This window comes from Falco peregrinus, chromosome 7 (assembly GCF_023634155.1).
Source record: "Falco peregrinus isolate bFalPer1 chromosome 7, bFalPer1.pri, whole genome shotgun sequence".
NCBI classification, from domain to species: domain Eukaryota; kingdom Metazoa; phylum Chordata; class Aves; order Falconiformes; family Falconidae; genus Falco; species Falco peregrinus.
This window is the reverse complement of record NC_073727.1, coordinates 11,011,210-11,029,772: the sequence shown is the minus strand read 5'-3', so window position 1 is coordinate 11,029,772 and position 18,563 is coordinate 11,011,210. Positions and strand designations below refer to the sequence as shown.

General features: G+C 44.7%; 1 protein-coding gene across 3 annotated transcripts in view; it reads left to right on the top strand.

Annotated features, from left to right (window-relative positions):
- Window positions 1-6,264, top strand: part of DISC1 (DISC1 scaffold protein) — a 207,852-nt gene extending 201,588 nt beyond the window's left edge. For all 3 annotated transcript variants that reach the window (XM_055810644.1, XM_055810641.1, XM_055810642.1), the window contains one exon: window positions 3,501-6,264. In XM_055810644.1, coding sequence (XP_055666619.1) covers window positions 3,501-3,656 — 156 coding nt within the window. In that variant the 3' untranslated portion in view covers window positions 3,657-6,264. The remainder of the gene's footprint in view (window positions 1-3,500) is intronic.
- The last annotated feature ends 12,299 nt before the right edge of the window (window positions 6,265-18,563 follow it).

The following is an 18,563-nucleotide window of genomic DNA, read 5'->3' as shown; positions in this document are numbered from 1 at the left end:
CCAGCCCTTTGCTGTCTTGCTCCAGTAAGTCCTTATCTTTCTTTACTATGCACCTCAGAACTGGACCCTGTACTGCAGGTGGGACCACACCAGTGCTGGGCATAGTGGAAGAAGGATCAGCTCCCTCCACCTGCTGGCAATGCTTTTCTTAATGCAGCCCAGGAAGCTGTTGGCTTTGCCACAAGACATGTTGCTGTCCACCATGACCTCAAGGTCCTTTCCTGCAGAGCTAGATGTAGTGGGACATCTAGCTGAGCTTCTGTCTCCAGCCACTGTAATGTTCAGCTGTTAAAAAGCAGAATAGTTACCCAGGTAAAAAAAAACCAACAACAAAATACACCCCCTTCTGATTATATCTGTTCTTCAAGATTTAATTTCTTCTTCAGATGTCCAAAATCCCATAGTCCCTTAGCTCTGCAGTAGCCCTTCTGTCTTACAATATATTCTCAGTTACTAACCTTGCCTACAAGAGGGCAACTGGTTTGTAATATCTACCCTTTGTCTCTTTTCTCTAAACCTCTATGCTGAGAGAACACAAGATACATTGATGAGCCCATTTTTTCCCAAAAATTTGGTAAGTCTGCAGTAATTAGATCTGCTTTTTGTCTCCTTGTAAATCACAGATTCTGTCATGGTGCTCTGGTTTTTTAAAGAGAGGATGCCAAACAGGTGAAAAGCTTCAACCAGGACAATGTTAGAGGTGCAGCGTGGTTGCATACTACGGATCGTGTTTTGTGAAGCTGTTCCCAAGTGCTTTAATTTATTGCTTATGAGACATTGGAGAGATTTTGCCAGTTTTTCACAGGAAGACAGCAGGACCAGAAAATGTTCCTAGTCGAAACTTGTTTTGGCTCCTGCCTTTGATACTGGCTCAACATTTGCAGCACTGGTTAGAGAATTCAAGCATGAAGGACATGTTTGCACGTGGACCCATGCAAAACTTAGGTTTGTTTTTTTTTCCATTTTCAAAATGGGTGAAGCCGTTTATCCAGACATAACCTCTGTATATGGACAGAGATTCCATGCTCAGCAGTGTAACATGTAATTTTTCCTAGCCATAAAGGCTTGTTTCACAGTTACTGGTTGATAGCTGGTTATGGTATTATTTAGGAGGTTATTGAAACTTACTGTAGTTAGACTATGCAGGCATCCTCCTTGTTGCTTTCTGTTGGTTTAGAGTTTCTTTCCCTGTCTTCGCTTTCTTCCATCCTTCAAGATTTCTCATCCACTGGCAGTGAAATGGTTTAATTTTGCTTTTTCTCTCTACCTGAAAAGAACTTGGTAATTGCTTGGGATATTACAAATAACAGCATGCAGTCAGAGACTGCGCATCAGAAGTAATTACATTTCAGAGGCTTCATGGTGTTCATGAACTGAAGAGTTTCTGTTTTACCAGTTAAGCTTTCAGCAGAGCCTCGTGATTAAGTTGCAGAGGGATGGACAGTCCAGGATGGCTTATAAGAGGATAGTAATGTTTCTTACTTCAGAGAAGATGCAAAGCATAATTCATTTGTTCTTGTGCAGTGCTTTGAGACCCTAGGATAGAAGAAGTCTTGTGTCTACCGCTATTGCTTGTAATCAGAAACAGAATCCCTTTGGATTAATAGAGCTGTCCAGAAATTAGAAGTATGCATGAATACTCCTGGTGAACATATTAAGAGTAAAACATCATAGTAAATGTATGTAAATACACAAAGATGAAATGCTGTGGAACTGGTAACAGAATCAGAAGCATCCAAAAGGCTTTTCAAAGGCATAATTGTAACTGCCTGCAATAGCAGTGATTTGTATAGCTTTCCCATGGTCCTCTCTAGCCTCAGTTTTTCAAAAGCAGCAGCTCACTTTTTTACATTCACATAACCTGAGGGTGTCTTTTTCTTTTTGTTTTGTTTTGTTTGTTTGTCATTGCATTGACATCAGGGTCGAGTAAAGCAACATTTCCTAATGGCTGAGCTCTGTAAAGGATAAAACCCATCCTTGTGCATTATCCTTCCGGGGCGTTTGTGTTTTTGAAATGGAGTTGTTTCAGTGCCAGCCTGTTTCATATCCCTTGAAGTGAGTTTCTGGCTCTCTCAGAGATCATTTGATGACTTACTGCTAGAAATGAACTTCTCTCTCCCTTGACCTGCTTGGGTTAGCCTTTTGGGGTCCTTGCCCTTCAGCCATACCTGTACAGGAGGCCTCAGTGTGGATGGGGGGGACACCAGGGCTTGTTCATGTAGATCTGGTCATTGGGTTGGACCTTCAGCAGGCTCTGACTTGTCTCGTCCTTGCTTTGCTCTCCATATAGTGTAAGTTGTGGAAGAGAAGATAAGGTGGTTTGTCTCACTGAGCTCCACCCAGTCCCTCACGCTTGATTCAACAACAGATAGTCTCACTGATGTAAGATTATCAGCAGAAAGGCCAGTGTACTGATGGTACAAACCATGCTTATTCCCAGGAGAGACTGGCCATCGGAACAAAAAGCTGTACTGCCTAGGAAGCCTGGCTACTTAAAAACTTGTGCATGTCTCAGCAGTTGCCACCGTCTCCATGCATGTCCTACCTTCATCTGCCGGTCCGTTCACTGCTGTGCCCCTCCTGTTGTTGCCAGCACCTGACACCTTCCCTCTGTCATCCTGGAGCCTGGGCAAAGAACGAAGTGGAAGGACTCATAAGAGGCCAAGCCGTTAGCCATCTCAGTTCTTCCCAAGTGCCCTGCGGGAAACCTGAACTAGAAAATGGCAAATAAAACGTGAAAAACCTCTCCTTTCTTAACCAAATGAAGCATTCTTGCTGAATTATCAGATGCTTTTCGGGTGGCCTTGTTCCTTTTAATGCATGACAGCGCAGCCTTGCTACTGCTAATCTTTTTGCTTTTCAACTTGTTCAAAGCATTCACTATGGAGCCTCGTATAGCTTTATATTTGTTTTCTGCACTATAATTATACTGATAATTCAGCTAAGATTAAAGCCTCCTGGAGGTAAGTAGAGCAGAAACACTTTCTCTGCTAGAAGGTAATTTTACTACTTACCTAGATTCCCACCCCGCCTTGAATAGCGCACGTTGCTGAGCCTGCTAACGCCACGCAAGCTGTGGTCGCTTGGTTTCTGTCTCAGGCTGCTCCTGTTGCCTTCAACTGGGCTCTGATCCACCCAGGTCTGTGTCTATGGCTTAAAAATCCACCTTCTGCCCAGCAGGGAACTCACAGCTAGTGCTGCTGCTTCCATGGTACCATTCCTTCATCTCCTTCCTTCCCACGAGAACAGTAACCACCATCCCCTCCCTTCTTTAAAGTGCTAAATAATGCCACTTGAGAACTTCAGTTTGCCTGGATTTAAAAAAAAAAAAGCAAGTGTGAGAAATGTATTAATATTTAATCCAAACAATTTGCAAGAACTTGAAGCTACAGTTAGATAGCCATGGCCATCTGTTGTGAGCAGCAGAACAAGAGTTTATTTAATAACTTGGAAAGAAAAAAGGGACTGCCAATCACCTATAGATTTATTCCTTAATAAAGCTTGCACAGTCTTTGCAGAGGGAGATCCAGGTGGTGAAGGAGACACTCCAGACCGTGCTGGTGCAACTTCAGCCAGCCAGGGAGACAGGAGAAGAAAAGGCTGGAGACTTCCTCTGTGACAGCTGGTGTCCAGGAAAACAAGACTTGAAGGAATAATGAGCAGGAAGAGCTGGTAGGATGACATTAATTCACAAAGGGCTGCTTTTAGTAACTGAATACTGTTTTACCAAGCCTCAGGGATCTCTTCTCTCCCTGCATAACTAATAACTAAATCAATTATGGAGAAACAGAGCCTGGAGGTCTATCATCAGAAGTATTCTACACAGCCTCACACGTTTTGGCACAGATCGGGCGACAGCTTTCAGAGCAGAGCAGCCCCTGTAAATGTGTAGATTACAAATTGATACATTTCATTTCAAGTGAGTCTGCAAAGTTGCCTTTAATGTCAGTGAAATGTTCTCCTTGAAGACTCATAAGCAATATCTGTCTTCCTTACAGATTTAGGTTTTTCCTTGATTTAAAAATGTAGCATTAAAGCTGGAACATCTAGTATTTCTCGAAAAATAGCTGTAAGAATAGTAAGAACTGTTGGGGTTTTTTTCCCTTTGGCTTTAACAGCTTTCTTACACTGAAAGGATGAAATTCAAGCTAACCAAGTTCTTTCAACTGAAATTTGGGCCTCATTTACTCTGTGGCATATGAGTACAGTGGAGGTAACTAACAGCAGCCCCTATAGCAGTAGTTAACTCGCTTCATTTAGGTATTAATATAAACTTGCTTTAGTATTACAGGGGTTGTAAAGCACAAAAAAATTACTATGTTGGTGATTTGTGTTCCTTATATTTAAATATTGTATGAACAATAAGTCATTTAAGTCTCCTTGTAAAGTTTATTACTACTATTATATTGCTTTGATCTTCCTTATAAACTTCAGAAAGAACGCAGATTTTTTTTTTGCAGTAGACATGTGTATATATACATACTTAAAAACATATTTTTATAGGAAACAAAAGCAATATTCAACTGAAGCCAGCTAATATGAATGACTTATATTTAGATCATTGTTCAAAACAGTTAATGCCTTCAGGAATTCATCATGTACTTTTACTTGGATACTAGTATGTCTCTGTCACAAAAAAATCTGCTTCTGCCATTTGTTGCAAAGAGAGAGAATTAAAAAAAACATATTTTTGAGCCAGTAGCCTTACAATGTCTTACAACTCAGTACTGTACTTTTTTATATTATTTTTCTGACATTTTTAGAATGATATTTTTCTGCTGCTTCAATTATTCGCTTTGTAACCACATTGTGAAGGTTTTTACAAATGTTGAAAGTCATCGGACTACTAGCCCCCCAAGATCGTGTTCGTTTTCTGTGTATGTTTTGATTCTAGTTGAAACTTCTACCTCAATGTTAAGTACATCAGGAGGGAGGGGGGGGAAAGCACCAGGCAGCTGAGACATACCACAGGATTATAACTGCATCCAGGAATGTACGCTTGTCAATCCAGGGGAGCAGAGCAGAGGTGGTTTCTGTAGTCATCAGATCCTCAGGGTGGAATTACAGCCCTGTAATTCAAAACATGGTTGACTCTTCTCGTTGTGTAATAGATGGGCCAGTACCTGTGCTGTGGTAAAGGCTCTTGAATCTTCACCTTGTGTGGACTCCACTACTCTGTTCCCCATCCCCAGTCTCAGATGGAGATCTCTTGCTGCTCTGTTTGGCAAGTTCCATTCTCCAAGCTTTTCTGGACAGTCCCTGTTCAATACCTACCTCCCCATAGTAGTTTTGGCACTTTTTGAAACTCTTCCAAGCTGATGAGCAAGGCGTTTGTCTCCAGCTGAAGGCAGCTTGGGCGGCAGCCTGTGGCACCCTGACATTCAGCCCCTGCACAGGACCGGCTTCCCCCTGGGAAAGCCTGGCTGGACACACGTAGCGCGGCTGCTACAAAGTGCTCATGGAAACCCACATGAGTTCGGGTAAACAGAAAAGAAAGCACATTGACAAGACAGAGCTCTTACAGCCATTTCCTTAAGACCTGTAGAAGCTCCTTGGTTAACACCACAGAGGGCCCAGGTACTGACTTTCCAGCAGTGAAGAGCAGTTGTATAGGACGATGAGGACGCTCCCAGAGATGAAGGCCAGTCCACTAAGGTTGTATGACCCACCTCTCCCCACACAGAGGGGCGTGTGGAGTTTTGTCCTTTGAGTAAGTAGTGCTGCACTGAGAATAGCTGGTGGGCTAAGTGCCTTAGAGCCAGGGTCAGCCACAGCCGAGGTGCGAGTTCTGCCTCCTTGCGAGGGCTCACAACAGGGGTAGTGACCAACCATCGCAGGGGCAGGAGAACCCCCATTCTCATGAGCAAGCTTTCTTGACATTCCTATTCAATTTAAAAAAACTGTATGGCTTTTGTGTTCTACAGCTTCAGAGCACCACTGCATTTTAATAAAAACTCAGCTTACGCAAGCACTCTAATAAGACACTGAACTCCTGAGGAGAAGGAAAACTGAATCAGTCATCATTCTTGTCATATTTGTATCTGTTAACATTTATTTTATACATAATGGGGACTACTACTACTTTAATTTATTATTCCATTAACTTCACTGTTTGTTGTGGGAAGTTAGAGCCAGTAGTCATTCCTTTTCTCAGACATGCTGAATAATAAGCATACTAAAAAAAAAAAAAGTATACTATGCAATATATCAGCTGCCTTTTATCTGTGGATAGAAAACTTTCAAATAAAGTATGTTTTTAACTAATCCAATATCTGTTTGCATTCCGTGCAGCATACAAGATTTTAGAAATTTCATCCTGGGGAGGCAGCGCACATGAGGATGGGGGGAGAGGAAAGGAGAAACCATGTGTGTGACTAACATTGTGCTGTTGACAGCACTGGTTCGTCTGCTTGGGAAATTCTGTAATGCCTTCCGGAAACAGTGTAAAGATGCATTCAAGACTACAGTCTCACAGCAAAACGTAGCTATTTTCGGTGTGAAAGGGAGAGAAAGATCACGCAGTGAGGTATACAGATAGCTAAAACCCGCGCTTCAGTCCTGACTTGGCTGAACCAGTCTGGCTGTGCAACCGAGTCCTTCCTGCCTGCCCCCCCTCTGTTCCTCACCCATGGAGAAGGGTTGAGGGAAGGGAGGTGTGACTGTGCGCTGGCTACAGCCATAGCTGAGGTGAGTCATGCTCGTGCACACCCTCACTGCCATAAAGAGAGGTAGGAGAGCACCTGTGGTGTCACAAGGACCAGTTTCACACATACTTGCTAGGACTGTCACCTCCAGGTGACTGGTGCTTGCCACCAGGTGGAGGTGGTGCTTCCCACCACCTACAGACAATTAATCTTACCAGAAATAAGCCCCTTTCCCACCTTGGATGTGTGCTGTCCTTGTCCAAAACCCCAGCCCTCCAAGGTTTGAAGAGTACACACAGAGGCATATAGGCTTTGTGTGCAGAAACCTTTGCCACTGAAATGGGATCATAGAACCGTTCAGGTTGGAAAAGATGTTTGAGGTCATCGTGTACAACGATAATCCCAGCACTGCCAAGTCCATCACTAAACCATGTCCCTAAGCACCACATCTACACATCCTGTTAAATACCTGCAAGGATGAGGACTTCACCACCTCCCTGGGCAGCCTGTCCCAACGCTTCACCACCCTTCCCGTGAAGAAATTTTCCTGATACCCAACCTAAACCTCCCCTGGCGCAACGTGAGGCCGTTCCCTCTCGTCCTGTCACTCGTTATCTGGGAGAAGAGACCGACCCCCGCTGCCTACGGCCCCTGTCAGGTGGCTGCGGAAAGCGATCAGGTCCCCCCTGAGCCCCCTCCTCTCCAGGCCAACCCCCCCAGGTCCCTCAGCCGCCCCTCACAAGGCTTGTGCCCCAGCCCCTTTGCTTTTCCAAAGCACATGCAACGGGCTGCTAGAGGAGAGCTGCACCATGAGGAAGCATTTCACCTCAGTCAGTCCATTACATGTGCTTTGGAGGAGGAGGAGTTGTTTGTGTTCAGTATACACACATGCACCCTGTGTACAAACGTATTCTCAAGGGACTAAAGAAGAAAGCAAGGAGGGGACAGCACCCCAATGGCGGCGTGTTTAGCTCCAGCCTAAAATTTCTTTTCACAACCAATTAGCTAATCCATTCTTTCTAAAGTGTGACAGCTCAGGCTTTTGCTATCATTACATGTTAAATCAAGATAAGCACATCTTTTCTAGAGCACTGGAGAAGGCAGTTCAGTAATGGGTCCCAGATAGGCAGTAGTGCTGGAGAGAGCTCCAGGGTGAGATTAGAATAAGCCTCGTGTATCCTCTTAGTTTGCTATCCTATTAGAAATGAGACTGGGACCAAGAGATTTTTTTTTTTTTAGTCTCTGAGATTAACATGCTATGAAGAAGCTCTGAAATATTATGCACATGTGGATATTTCTCTGCACGGTTAAGGAAGATAATGCAAGTTTCTGGAGAGATATTAAAGAAAAAAAAAAAAGAAAAAAAAAAGAAAAAGGGATCTGTGAATATAGGAGATTCTGAACTGGAAAAGCAGCCAAGCCAGAAGCCACAGTAAAGCATTTCTCTCAAATTTCTAATGAAGGCTGGAGTATGAGGCCTGGGAAAAGAACATCTGGGGCCGAGTGAGTAAGGAAACGTCTGACTTCTTCACATGCACGGCATTCAGTCACTCCCCTTGTTTTCTTGTCTGGAGGAGCAGTGTCCTAGGGAAGGGGGTGTTGAGGCTTTGTCAAAGACACACACAAAGTCAATACATCACCAGGCTATTTGTTCTTATAATCGCCTGCAAAGTTGAACAAATAGTTTATAATAATAAGCAGCTGTACAGGGATACTGTGTGGAGAAAGAGAGAGAATACTAAAATAATCAGAGTCACAGCTAGGAGACACATGATAGATCTCACTGGATAAATGGAAAATTAAAAGACCTTTCTACAGTGACAATCCAATTTACGAGAAAACCTTCAAATCTATTACTTTTCTGACAATGAGACTGTGAAATAAATGAAGCACCTCTAGATTTTCTTGCCAAGTAGGCTCAAGATTTTAAGTCTATCAGCTCAATCCCAAGACCTAAAGCTTTGTGCCCGCTCTCCGGCTTCCCCGTAGAAGCAGCCCCAGTGCAAGACTCGGCAGCAGCAGCCTGGAGCCAGGCACAGCTCCACACAGGAGCTCCTCCAGGGCACTGGGAGTCAGTGGACACACAGATTGGGTTAGACATGCCAGGGCCAACCCGTTTCACTCCTTGGCAGGTGGGAGAGGTGACAGGGTTGCATTCATCTCACTATTTCTGTGCTCTTCTGGAAACGTAAACATTTTCTTACCCTTTTTTTGCTTTAACGTTTCTTTTCAGAAAGTTCCTTATGCATCCCTCCATGACCTGGAATTTGAAAGGACCAGGACTGTTTAATTTTACCTGGCTCAAATACCGTGAGGTCAAGCAATGAGACATATTTGTTCTTAGCTATCGTCTGATGGGTTTGGACCACAGTTCACTCCTTTACTTTCAAGAATGTGAGCTCCTGGAGCAGCAGCTGGCTGGTTGACCATGCTCTTTCCCCCACTTAGATGGGCAATGCTGAAGATGGCACTGCCATCCACACACGGACCTGACAAGGCTTCACGAGCACTGCCAACTCCGCTGTCCCCACAAAGAAAAAGCAGACAAGATTTCAGGAAAAGAGGTAGAAGAACAGATGGAGATTAAGAAAAACTAACTTCATTACATAGAAGACCAGCAAAGTTCAGTACAAATAACTTAGCCAACTAAAGACCGAAAGGTGACCCACTCACATCCTTTAGTATTTAAATGGGGAAAGATTTCTGATGCCTGCTGGCTGCTTCACCTAGCAGAATCAGCCACAACAAGAAAATAAGACATTTCTAGCAGGGACAGGAATTGACTATTGGAGCAAGAAACGTAGTCTCTCAAAGTTAAAACATGGTTGGGATTTTTTGTGCTTTTTTTCTCCTCCCCCCCCCGAAGTTGTAAAGAAAGCGCTCCTGCATCCCAGATGTAGTAGACTCTATTCAGAAAAAGCCACAAGGCAGGTCCATATGGCCTGCATGATACCATATGGTACTGAGGAATAGTCACATTGCTTTACCTTAAATACAGGCATTTTCATTAATGGCTTTAAAGAAAAAAAAAAAAAACCAAAACAACAAACGAAACACAGAAAGAAGAAATGCTTTGATAAACTTGTTTAGCCACAGAGGTGGAGGACAGGGCAACTGGGTGTCTGTTAATTGGAAATGGCTATTTACCTACTCTATGATCTTGACCTTAGCTCAAAAGGGCAAGTGAGAACCAAGCATTAAGGAAGGGCTTATTGTAAATCGTCCCTGGATTTCATGACTGAAACAATTACAAAATGGTTTGGAGCTCGACTAGGCAGAAGCCTAAGGTTTTGAGCCAAATTTCCTCCCTCCTAGAGGCACGCAGGTTAAACAGGGCTGGGGACACGTTTCACAGTGCAGCACCAGGCAGGATGGGGAGATGCTGATACCAGACTCGGTGGCTGGGGAGCCCAGGCAGTGCTGCAGCACTCACTGTGCCCAGCCCGAGAGGCAGCACTGCACAGCATCCTCTGCAAAAGGGGGAAACCCAAGGAAACCCCAACCGGCACCGCAGCCATCGGACACTGCTTGTCTTGGCTGATGGTTCTGGCATTTGATCTACCTATTGCCACTTGTCATTAAATGAGAAGAAAAAGGTGAAGAGCACCCTGCCTCTCACAGCCATACGTGATTAGTCACTGCTAATTTTCTATAATGAGTTGTAGCAAATGAGGCCAGTCTCTCTCCATTAATCCTGATGGAAAACATTTCTTCTTTGCCATCCCATCAAGTACCCCAAATTCTTTGAGTGAATATGTGCTACAGCTGTACCAAACCCCCAACTGTCCTTGAAACTTCTCTCTAGCATCATGAACAGAAGGCAGCAACACAGAGCAGCTCTTCCAGCCCAGTAATACTCCTTGGTTATGACATGGGAACAGTAAGGCATCACCAGCTTTATTTCCTTCTTTCTACTGTTTATGTTTTTTATTATCCTGAATTGGAAATGTAGTATTGATTGGGTCTGCTTAAATGTCAGTGCTTAACAATCCTATTAAAATACAGAAGGTCTTCTGTAGTGGGGAAAAAAAAAAAAAAAAAAAAGAAGAGCAATGTTGTCTCCTGAAAGATAAATAAATCACCAGGCCTGGTTAACGTCGCCTCTTCCACAGCCTTAGTTCTCAGGCTTTAGAAAGTTCTTCCCAGAATATACATTGGGGCCAGGGGGACAATCATTCAGCAATTTCTTTATTCGTTTTCCCTATAAATTGGTAACAGAGCCTGCTTATTTTTCACAACATACGTTGGTAAGCTTCAAGTTTTGCCTTTAAAACTGCTAATAGTTACTGGACCATTTATTATGGGAGGTGGTATTTAGCTCTAGGAGTTGAATCAATAGGATAAAATAATCCAAACTCCTGTGTACACAGTCCTCTACAGCGACGTGGCTGATGTCTCATGGACAGGAGCTCCCTGGGTGCTTATTGTCCCCTCCAGTCAGTCTGCCCCCGGATAGGGGGGCAGACACATGTTCCCCACATTCAGCCCTTTAACACGTGGCTTAAGTGTGTCCTAAACAGTGCACAGATTTGAAAGAAAGGAGCAAACATTATACTGGAATTCAAGGATTATTTTTTTCCCCCACACTGTTGGTCATCTTTTCATTTCATCTCTCCTCTTAGATTTCCCTGCACAGCATCCTGCCCCTGCCAGGGGCTGGCACCTCAGCTGTGAGACAGGGTGGTTGTGGCAGCCCTCAACCCTGCGCTCCCTAAGTGTGCACGGGCACGCACGCTCAGTCTGAGGGAATAAACAGAGCCCAGGTGCTTCACCCTGACTCCTTTGCATTGAAGCCTGCTGAAAACCTGATGCTCAGGGGAGGCAGACATGCCCACCAGGGATTAAGGATGCCCAGAGGTCAGCTCAGAGAAAGCTGTGTGCAGCGGAGTCTGGCACACATCTGCCCTCTCAGAGGTTGAGACCAGCCCGGCACAGAGCAGAGATGCTTCTCTCTAACCACACACCCAAAGTGTCTGCAAGTCTTCTCCCTATCACTGCAAAGCACTGACAAACCACCACCAGATAGGCAAGAAAGTTTAGTTCCACCAACCGAAGCGGGATACGGAAGGTGCATTTGGGGCAGGCAGGGGCTCGCCCCAGCCCTTCCCGTGAGGGAGGAAGAGCTGCGTGACCCTGCCGGCACCGCACATGCCTGAGTACCCAGCTCAGGCTCTCACAGGGGCTTATCAGCTGCAGTAACACATCCACACACCTTCTTACCCATCTTGGCAAGGGCCAAGCAAACTCATCTGCCTGGAGATACAACAAAAACACATTCAAGAGTCAAGAACAGGCTGATTCTCCATCTGGCCCTACCAAAGCTCAGCTGTGTGATCACAGGCTTTCTGCACCTCGCTGTACCAGGCTCAGCTCTATGAATATATCAGCCCTGCACGGTGACTGTGCAGCTCAGTTACTAGTCTTAAAGGGCTCTTGAGAAATGGGAGAGGTGAACCTCTCATACCTGATAGGCAGCTCCAAGCTATCCCCAAATAACTAGTAGCGCTGCCCTCACTGAAGGGAGATGAAAGGGCAGAGGTCCTTGTCCCTCAGGGCTTTTAGGCACATCAATGAATTTGAGGCTATAAACCTGAGTCCGTAGGAAATTATACCAGCGCCTTTACTATAAAAAACATGGCATGCTGTCAAGGCTGTCCAAGCTGAGCTTTCTAGTCAGTCTTGCTTTACTAATGCTAGGATAAAATCCACATGCCTCTCTATTCTTGCCAAGCTCAACACTCACTGGTTGGCAGCCAGGTCTCCTGGGAACCCCCTACGCAAGGATGCACTGTGCATCTGGCACAGGATGCCCATCAGACCCTTTTTTTGGTCTATGTCTCTTCTGACTTTGGACACCAGTTTGATTTTGAAAATGCCTACCAGTGCTTCAATGAGGTTTGAGGTAATTGAAAAAGCATCATGGTCATCTGCCGTTAGGCAGGGATTTGCATAACCCTGGGTCGATGAAGAGGAAATTAAATGCATAACACATCTTCTATAAAGCATGTGGCATAGGAAAAGAAAGACTGTGACTACACAAACTGCAAAATTCAGCACCCATTAGAAGTCTAGTCTTTCCTTATGTCTTGGTGACAAGACTTCAACCATATGCTTTTGTTAACCTCTCTCAGTGTGTCACTGAATGCAACTTAATTCTCACCCAGAGTGAACAAGTTGCTCCAGCAGGAGCCCCAAGTACAACAAACACCAGTACTGCAACCCCCAGCCACTGGCCAAGGGGTTACAGTGCTAGCATGAAGTCTCACCAGGTGGAACACCTTCCCACATGCTATTTTTGGGTAAAAGGAGGACTTTACTACTACCATTCAGATGGTGGAATGATGTTTCTCTGCATCTGGGAGAGACCTGGATGGATTTTCAGCAGACAGCGTTCATATGGGTGAGTCCAGGGAGCAGCTCCACTTCCTGCAGCATCAGCTGCTCCCCAAAAGCCTGATGCTGATTTTCAGCTGCTCTTCCCACCTGCTGATGCCCTCTGGAGACCTTGCCTCCTTCTTCAGTTTCCCCTTGCAGATATACAGCCTCTCTAAGAGTATAAGAGTTTATAGCTGTCAAAGGGAAGGCTTCTCCTTCACCTCAATACACACATCCCCACCCTGCCCTCTCCTAGGCTAAACATCGAGTTTTGAACCAAACCCCACCTGCCCTTCCAGGCATGGTAGGCAATCTGACAGCTTTCAAACATAAGAGGCAAAAAAAGCCCAGAAAGCAAACCGCACGGCTTTGTTGAGAGTTTCAGATCTGCCAAGTGTTCCCTGCCACTTTTAATCACAAGTCAAAGTAATCCTCTAAGAGGTTTTGCTGGAGGGAGCATTAAAGTGTGCAGGATCGTGCAGAGTTCTCCAAGGAGACTCACAAAGCAATACCAGGAAAAAAAACTGAGGCAAGAGGCACATCACCGACATGATTCCCAAATTCTGCTCTCAAAGTGTTAAGGAAACCTGAGATTAGACAGATATTCACACAGAATTCTCGTAATGGCAGCCAGTAAGTGCATTTCATTTCTGAATTGCACCTTTACAACCAGAACCAACCCAAACATAAGATTTAAGCACAACAAACAATTTACTGTCCACTTTTGGAGTAACAGCTGAGCTGCTTAAGGAAATCTTGACCTAAGGTAACAACAAGATAAAGAGCTCTGACGTCTGCAGCCGCATTCCTACAGCATCCGAACTCTGCTTGGCCTCTTTGTGTCTCTCTCCCCCCTTTGAAACTGGTATAAGGCAGTCTTCTCTTAGTTCGTCTGTTTTGTGCTCATAAAACAACAGGAATGATGACATGTGTCACTGGAACTGCACCAGAAGGTGGGTATTGCAGAAGTACAAACCTGGCCTCTCCAGCTCAGGGACAGATGCGAAGCTTTCAGAGGGTGATAGCAACTTGCTCTTCTTGCAATAAAGAGGAAACAGACTCAGGCCAGACACTACAGAATTGCTACAGTTACCCACAAGTCTAACACTTTTCATCCCATGAGGCAGGAAATACAAGGTAGGTCCTTTCAAAGGCCACGATTTAGCACAGTTTGTTTCATGGGTCCCTCTATATAAAGGCTTGTAAGACCCTGGAGCCCATCATGCATTTCAAGGTGGCAGCATTGCCATCACTGGATTTGCGAAGGAAAATACTACCTTGCTTAGATTTTATTTTTTTTTTCACCTCTCATCCAAAACCTGTTGTGAACATTTTCCCTTCAGCTGTAAGTCTACAAAAGGGCGTGGGAGCCATTCTAATGTAATGATGCTGCACAACTGTTTTAAAAGAGAAAAGGAAAGATGTAGTCCTAGGTTTTAGCCACAATAAGGGAATAAAATGTAAATCGGCAACGCTAAAGATCATTTGGGAAGAAAAAAAGGTATTTACTTTTCCAAAACAAGCTCTGTCTTTAGCCATCTGTCATAAAACATTGACAGCCACAAAATGGTACAGACTCATCCTCTCAGCAGCCTTACCATGACAGAGATGGTTACATATGAATATGTAATGCCTGCCCACACTGGTCCACAACATGAGTTACTAGCATCACTATATCAACAGCAAGACAGTGCAGAAGATGATGCAAGGAATAGGACATGCACCATGTAGATTAATAGTAACAATAATATTTTTTTAAAAAGAAGAAAAAAAACCCATCCTTCTTGGTGAAAAGAGGAGGTGAGGTAAGGAGTTCAACCACCATCTCCTCACACACTTGGAATTAACAGCAATATTATTCATTCCAGACTATTCTGTGTGGAACAAATGTCACGCTTTACGCCAAACCAAGGGCAGTAACTTCTTTCTTTAAATTCACAGGATCTGCAGCATTGCAAACCTAGTATAAAATAGCCAAGCAGCTTCATTTACCCAAGTTCACTGACCAAGACATAAAAACCTGTGCCCAAGTGTGAAGCTAATCCAGACAGACAAGAGTCCCCCACCGTTTGCCTGGCACAGTGAGCTCATGCTGAAAGTGTTTCCTCCACATACCACTCGTTTCCATCCTGCACCCCACATGGAAGACACCTTTCTTACTCCTTGCATATCCTCTAGCCCAGCTGATAAATTGAATAACATGCACTTGCCAAGCAGCAGCCCACTCCAAGGCAGCAAAGAAACCCCCCATGCCCACCCACTTGGGGACAGGAGTAAGGAGCTCACTGTTCCCACCACTGGCTTTAATCAGCTTCACACTGAGGGGAAGGGATGGATCCACCACTGCTGATCTACCAAAACCAAACCAAGAAGCATTGAACGTGGATCTCAGCAAACATCAGCTCACGGAGAGATGTACCATGCTTCGTGCAGTAATCGGGGCAGAGATTATCTAGAGGAGGGCAAGATAATCAGGACTGGCTGGCAGACCCCTGCAAGTCTGTCTTTGGAAGGCACAATATCCCCAGTTAATCCTCAGGGTCGTTCCTCCTTTGCCACCTCTCAGCCCTTTGGTACTACTTATTCCTATCTGCACATGCAAGACCCTGTTTTCGTCATGACATGGGTTAATTAACTGATTCTGACACAGTAATCGCCCAGTAAAATTAGGTCCACGCTTTCTTTTTTAACACACAAATGCCGTGGGTTTTGTGCCAGGGAAGCTTCAGGCAGTGACCAGGCACACGCTGGATGGCCGTGCTGCACCTCAGCATGCCCTGTTTGCGCAGCTCCACGATGCTGGAGAGCTGCTGTACATGCAGTGACAGAGTGTTCTGTGTCAGATGCAAAGGGGCATGGCAGGACCAAGGAAAAGTCTGTATCTGCTTCAAATCACTCCACCGGTGTATCCCAGACATCCCATTGAGCCAGATCACATTTTAACACATGGGACATGTTTTGTATGAGAGCTCTGGCCCATCCCTATCTGTGTCATATGATGATTAACAAGTTTCAGAGTAGCTTTCTGACAGTCACAGAGCCTATAAGCCTGTTTTGACTCAGTAGCCACGTCACGGGTGGTGGTGCCAAATAGTCTGCAGACAAGGTGTAACAGCTCTATCAAGCCCCACTGAACCAGGGAACAGGATGCACATCCCCAGGAGTGCTGGCGAAGCAGCATTTCACATGCCATTTTGAACCACAGATAGCAGTTTACTCTGCAAATGCTACTGAGTATTTAAATATCAAGTGCCCTTCATGAACATGATATTTCTCCTCGCCTACCCCCCGATTCCCCACCCTCAGTGCCATATTGCCCTCCTCTCCAGCTTGAAGACTTCTTAATGAAGTTTCAGTACTTAATTCTCTGGTGAGCAGTGGATAGTGTCTGTTCCTCAATATTATCCATCCTCTGCCCCGTGCAAATGCACTGCGTGGCTAAAGCTCAGAGAATGTTTTATTTTGGGAAGATTCTTCTAAACTTTGTCATGATGGAGAATATTGACTGTCTTGGAGCAAGCCAGGACCAAAAGACCAGTATCCACTTTAACACCCATCAGTCCACATACCCTGAATTAGGGAGTGTGGCTATTGGGAAGCCGTTAATCTGGACCAGCATCTGCTGTGTGAGCCAGCGCGGGTACATCTCTCTCTGCTCTCCTGCCATACCCCTTGCTAGAAGTACTGCATCCCAGTGCCACTGAAATTAATAGCAGTTTACAACAGCTAGTGTCTGGGATAGGCTGGCCATGCTGCAGATCAGCTCCTGACTTGTAGCCTGACAAAGGACCTTTGGGAAGCCTGGGGAATGTCCTAAGGACCCATCCACATTTGCAGAGGAACACACAAAGCTTGCTGAGAGAAATCCTGTTATTAGCCACTATGAAGATGCCTCCATCTCATAGCAGATGGCAGCATCACATGCCGAAGCATTTTTAAAAGTGCTTTATGTGCCAGGAAGCAGTCACATCAGGTTAGCAGTTCACAAGCACACTGGAGTTCAGAAATTCATTTACTGCTGTTCCAACACTTCCCAAATGGCACTTTTGAGCCCTGCTGCCCCTCCATGACTATATTGCTATTTCCCTGCCCCCAGTGGCTGGAAGATTCATTTTATGTGTTTTCTCCTCCACCATGGATTCCTACAAACATGTAACAATCAGAAAGATTCTGCAGGCTGGGTTACTCCACAGCACAACTCATCTGCCTTGCCTTCTTGTTGTTTGTTTGGGGTTTTTTTGGGGTTTTTTGTTTTTTTTTTTTTTTTTTTTTTTTTAAAAAAAAAGAAAGCATATTGAATAGATCCAGGGTCCAACAAGTTATAGTCGCAGAAGCCACAGTAATTTGACCTCCACAGGTCGGCTTCAGTCCACATTCGTAATGTAAACTCTGTAACACAAACCAGTCCAGATTAATACCGAGCTGCTGTTACCAGCTGATGTCATCTCACTGCTGTTCCCCAGTTAAGCAAGAAGTGTTCAATACTACAGGTGTTAAATGTTGACGTCACAAGCCCCTCCAGCATCCTCTGTTTCAGGAGGCATGGAGCATGCTCAACAGCTTAGTGGAAGTGTCAGTTACTTCAGCTGTGCCCTGATCCTTTGAGGCTGATTATTTTAAATTTATCTTTCCATCCCATTTAATAATGTGTAAGGTGTTCCAACTTGGCCACAACCTCCTTTGAGGACAGGTTGCAGGTGAATATTTAAGTAGTCACATTCCTCAATAGCATCTGTAGTTTTTAAAGGCTTGGATGAGCATATGAAATAGCGTTCGCTCTGTCCCAGCAGAGGCATTAGCAAGTTATGTCAGATAAAACATTTTTAAAAGGGTACTGTCAGGAGTATCTGAGCAATTACCAAAGCTAAGAGGGAGAGCTAGGATTCAAATCGTGAAATGCCAGCAAGCAGCCCGAGCCGAGCTGTCTCCTGTGGGCACTGGGGCCCTGGAATTGCAGCCTTAAGCCAGAGAATGAGAAACATTAGAAGTCAAATAGATGAAGCTGGGGTGAGTTTATTCTCAAAGGTGAGCAATTTAAACCGTGATCTGTGATTTTAAGATTGCTGGCATTTGCATAACCAACATCACAGTAAGATAATAAGAACACGTAAGTAAATTCTTGGCTTTTATTTAAATAAACCCCTGATTATGCTGTACCTTAAGGCAAGTTTAAAGGGTAGTAAGGTTTTCCTGCCTCCTAAATGCACAACTGAGGCTACAGTCCCCAAAAGACAATGTCACTATCAACCAGAACCAAACTGTGGGAGGGCAGCACCACCTTACTAGAAAGGTCCTACCGGAGTTAAAAGGAAGAAAAGCCACCAGACATGTACTAGCACATCACAAAGTAGTGCCTGATATTTCTCTGTTCCTCTAGCCCAACATGGCCAGGTCCCATGGGTTACAAATTCATGGATTAGTATAATCCATACAAATGTAATTACAGATCTTTACGGCTCTTAGCAAGCTCTGCATACTGGCTATGTGCAGAACAACAAGTACTTCTCTAATCTCATTTTCTGATTCCCCCTCCTAAAAGCACAT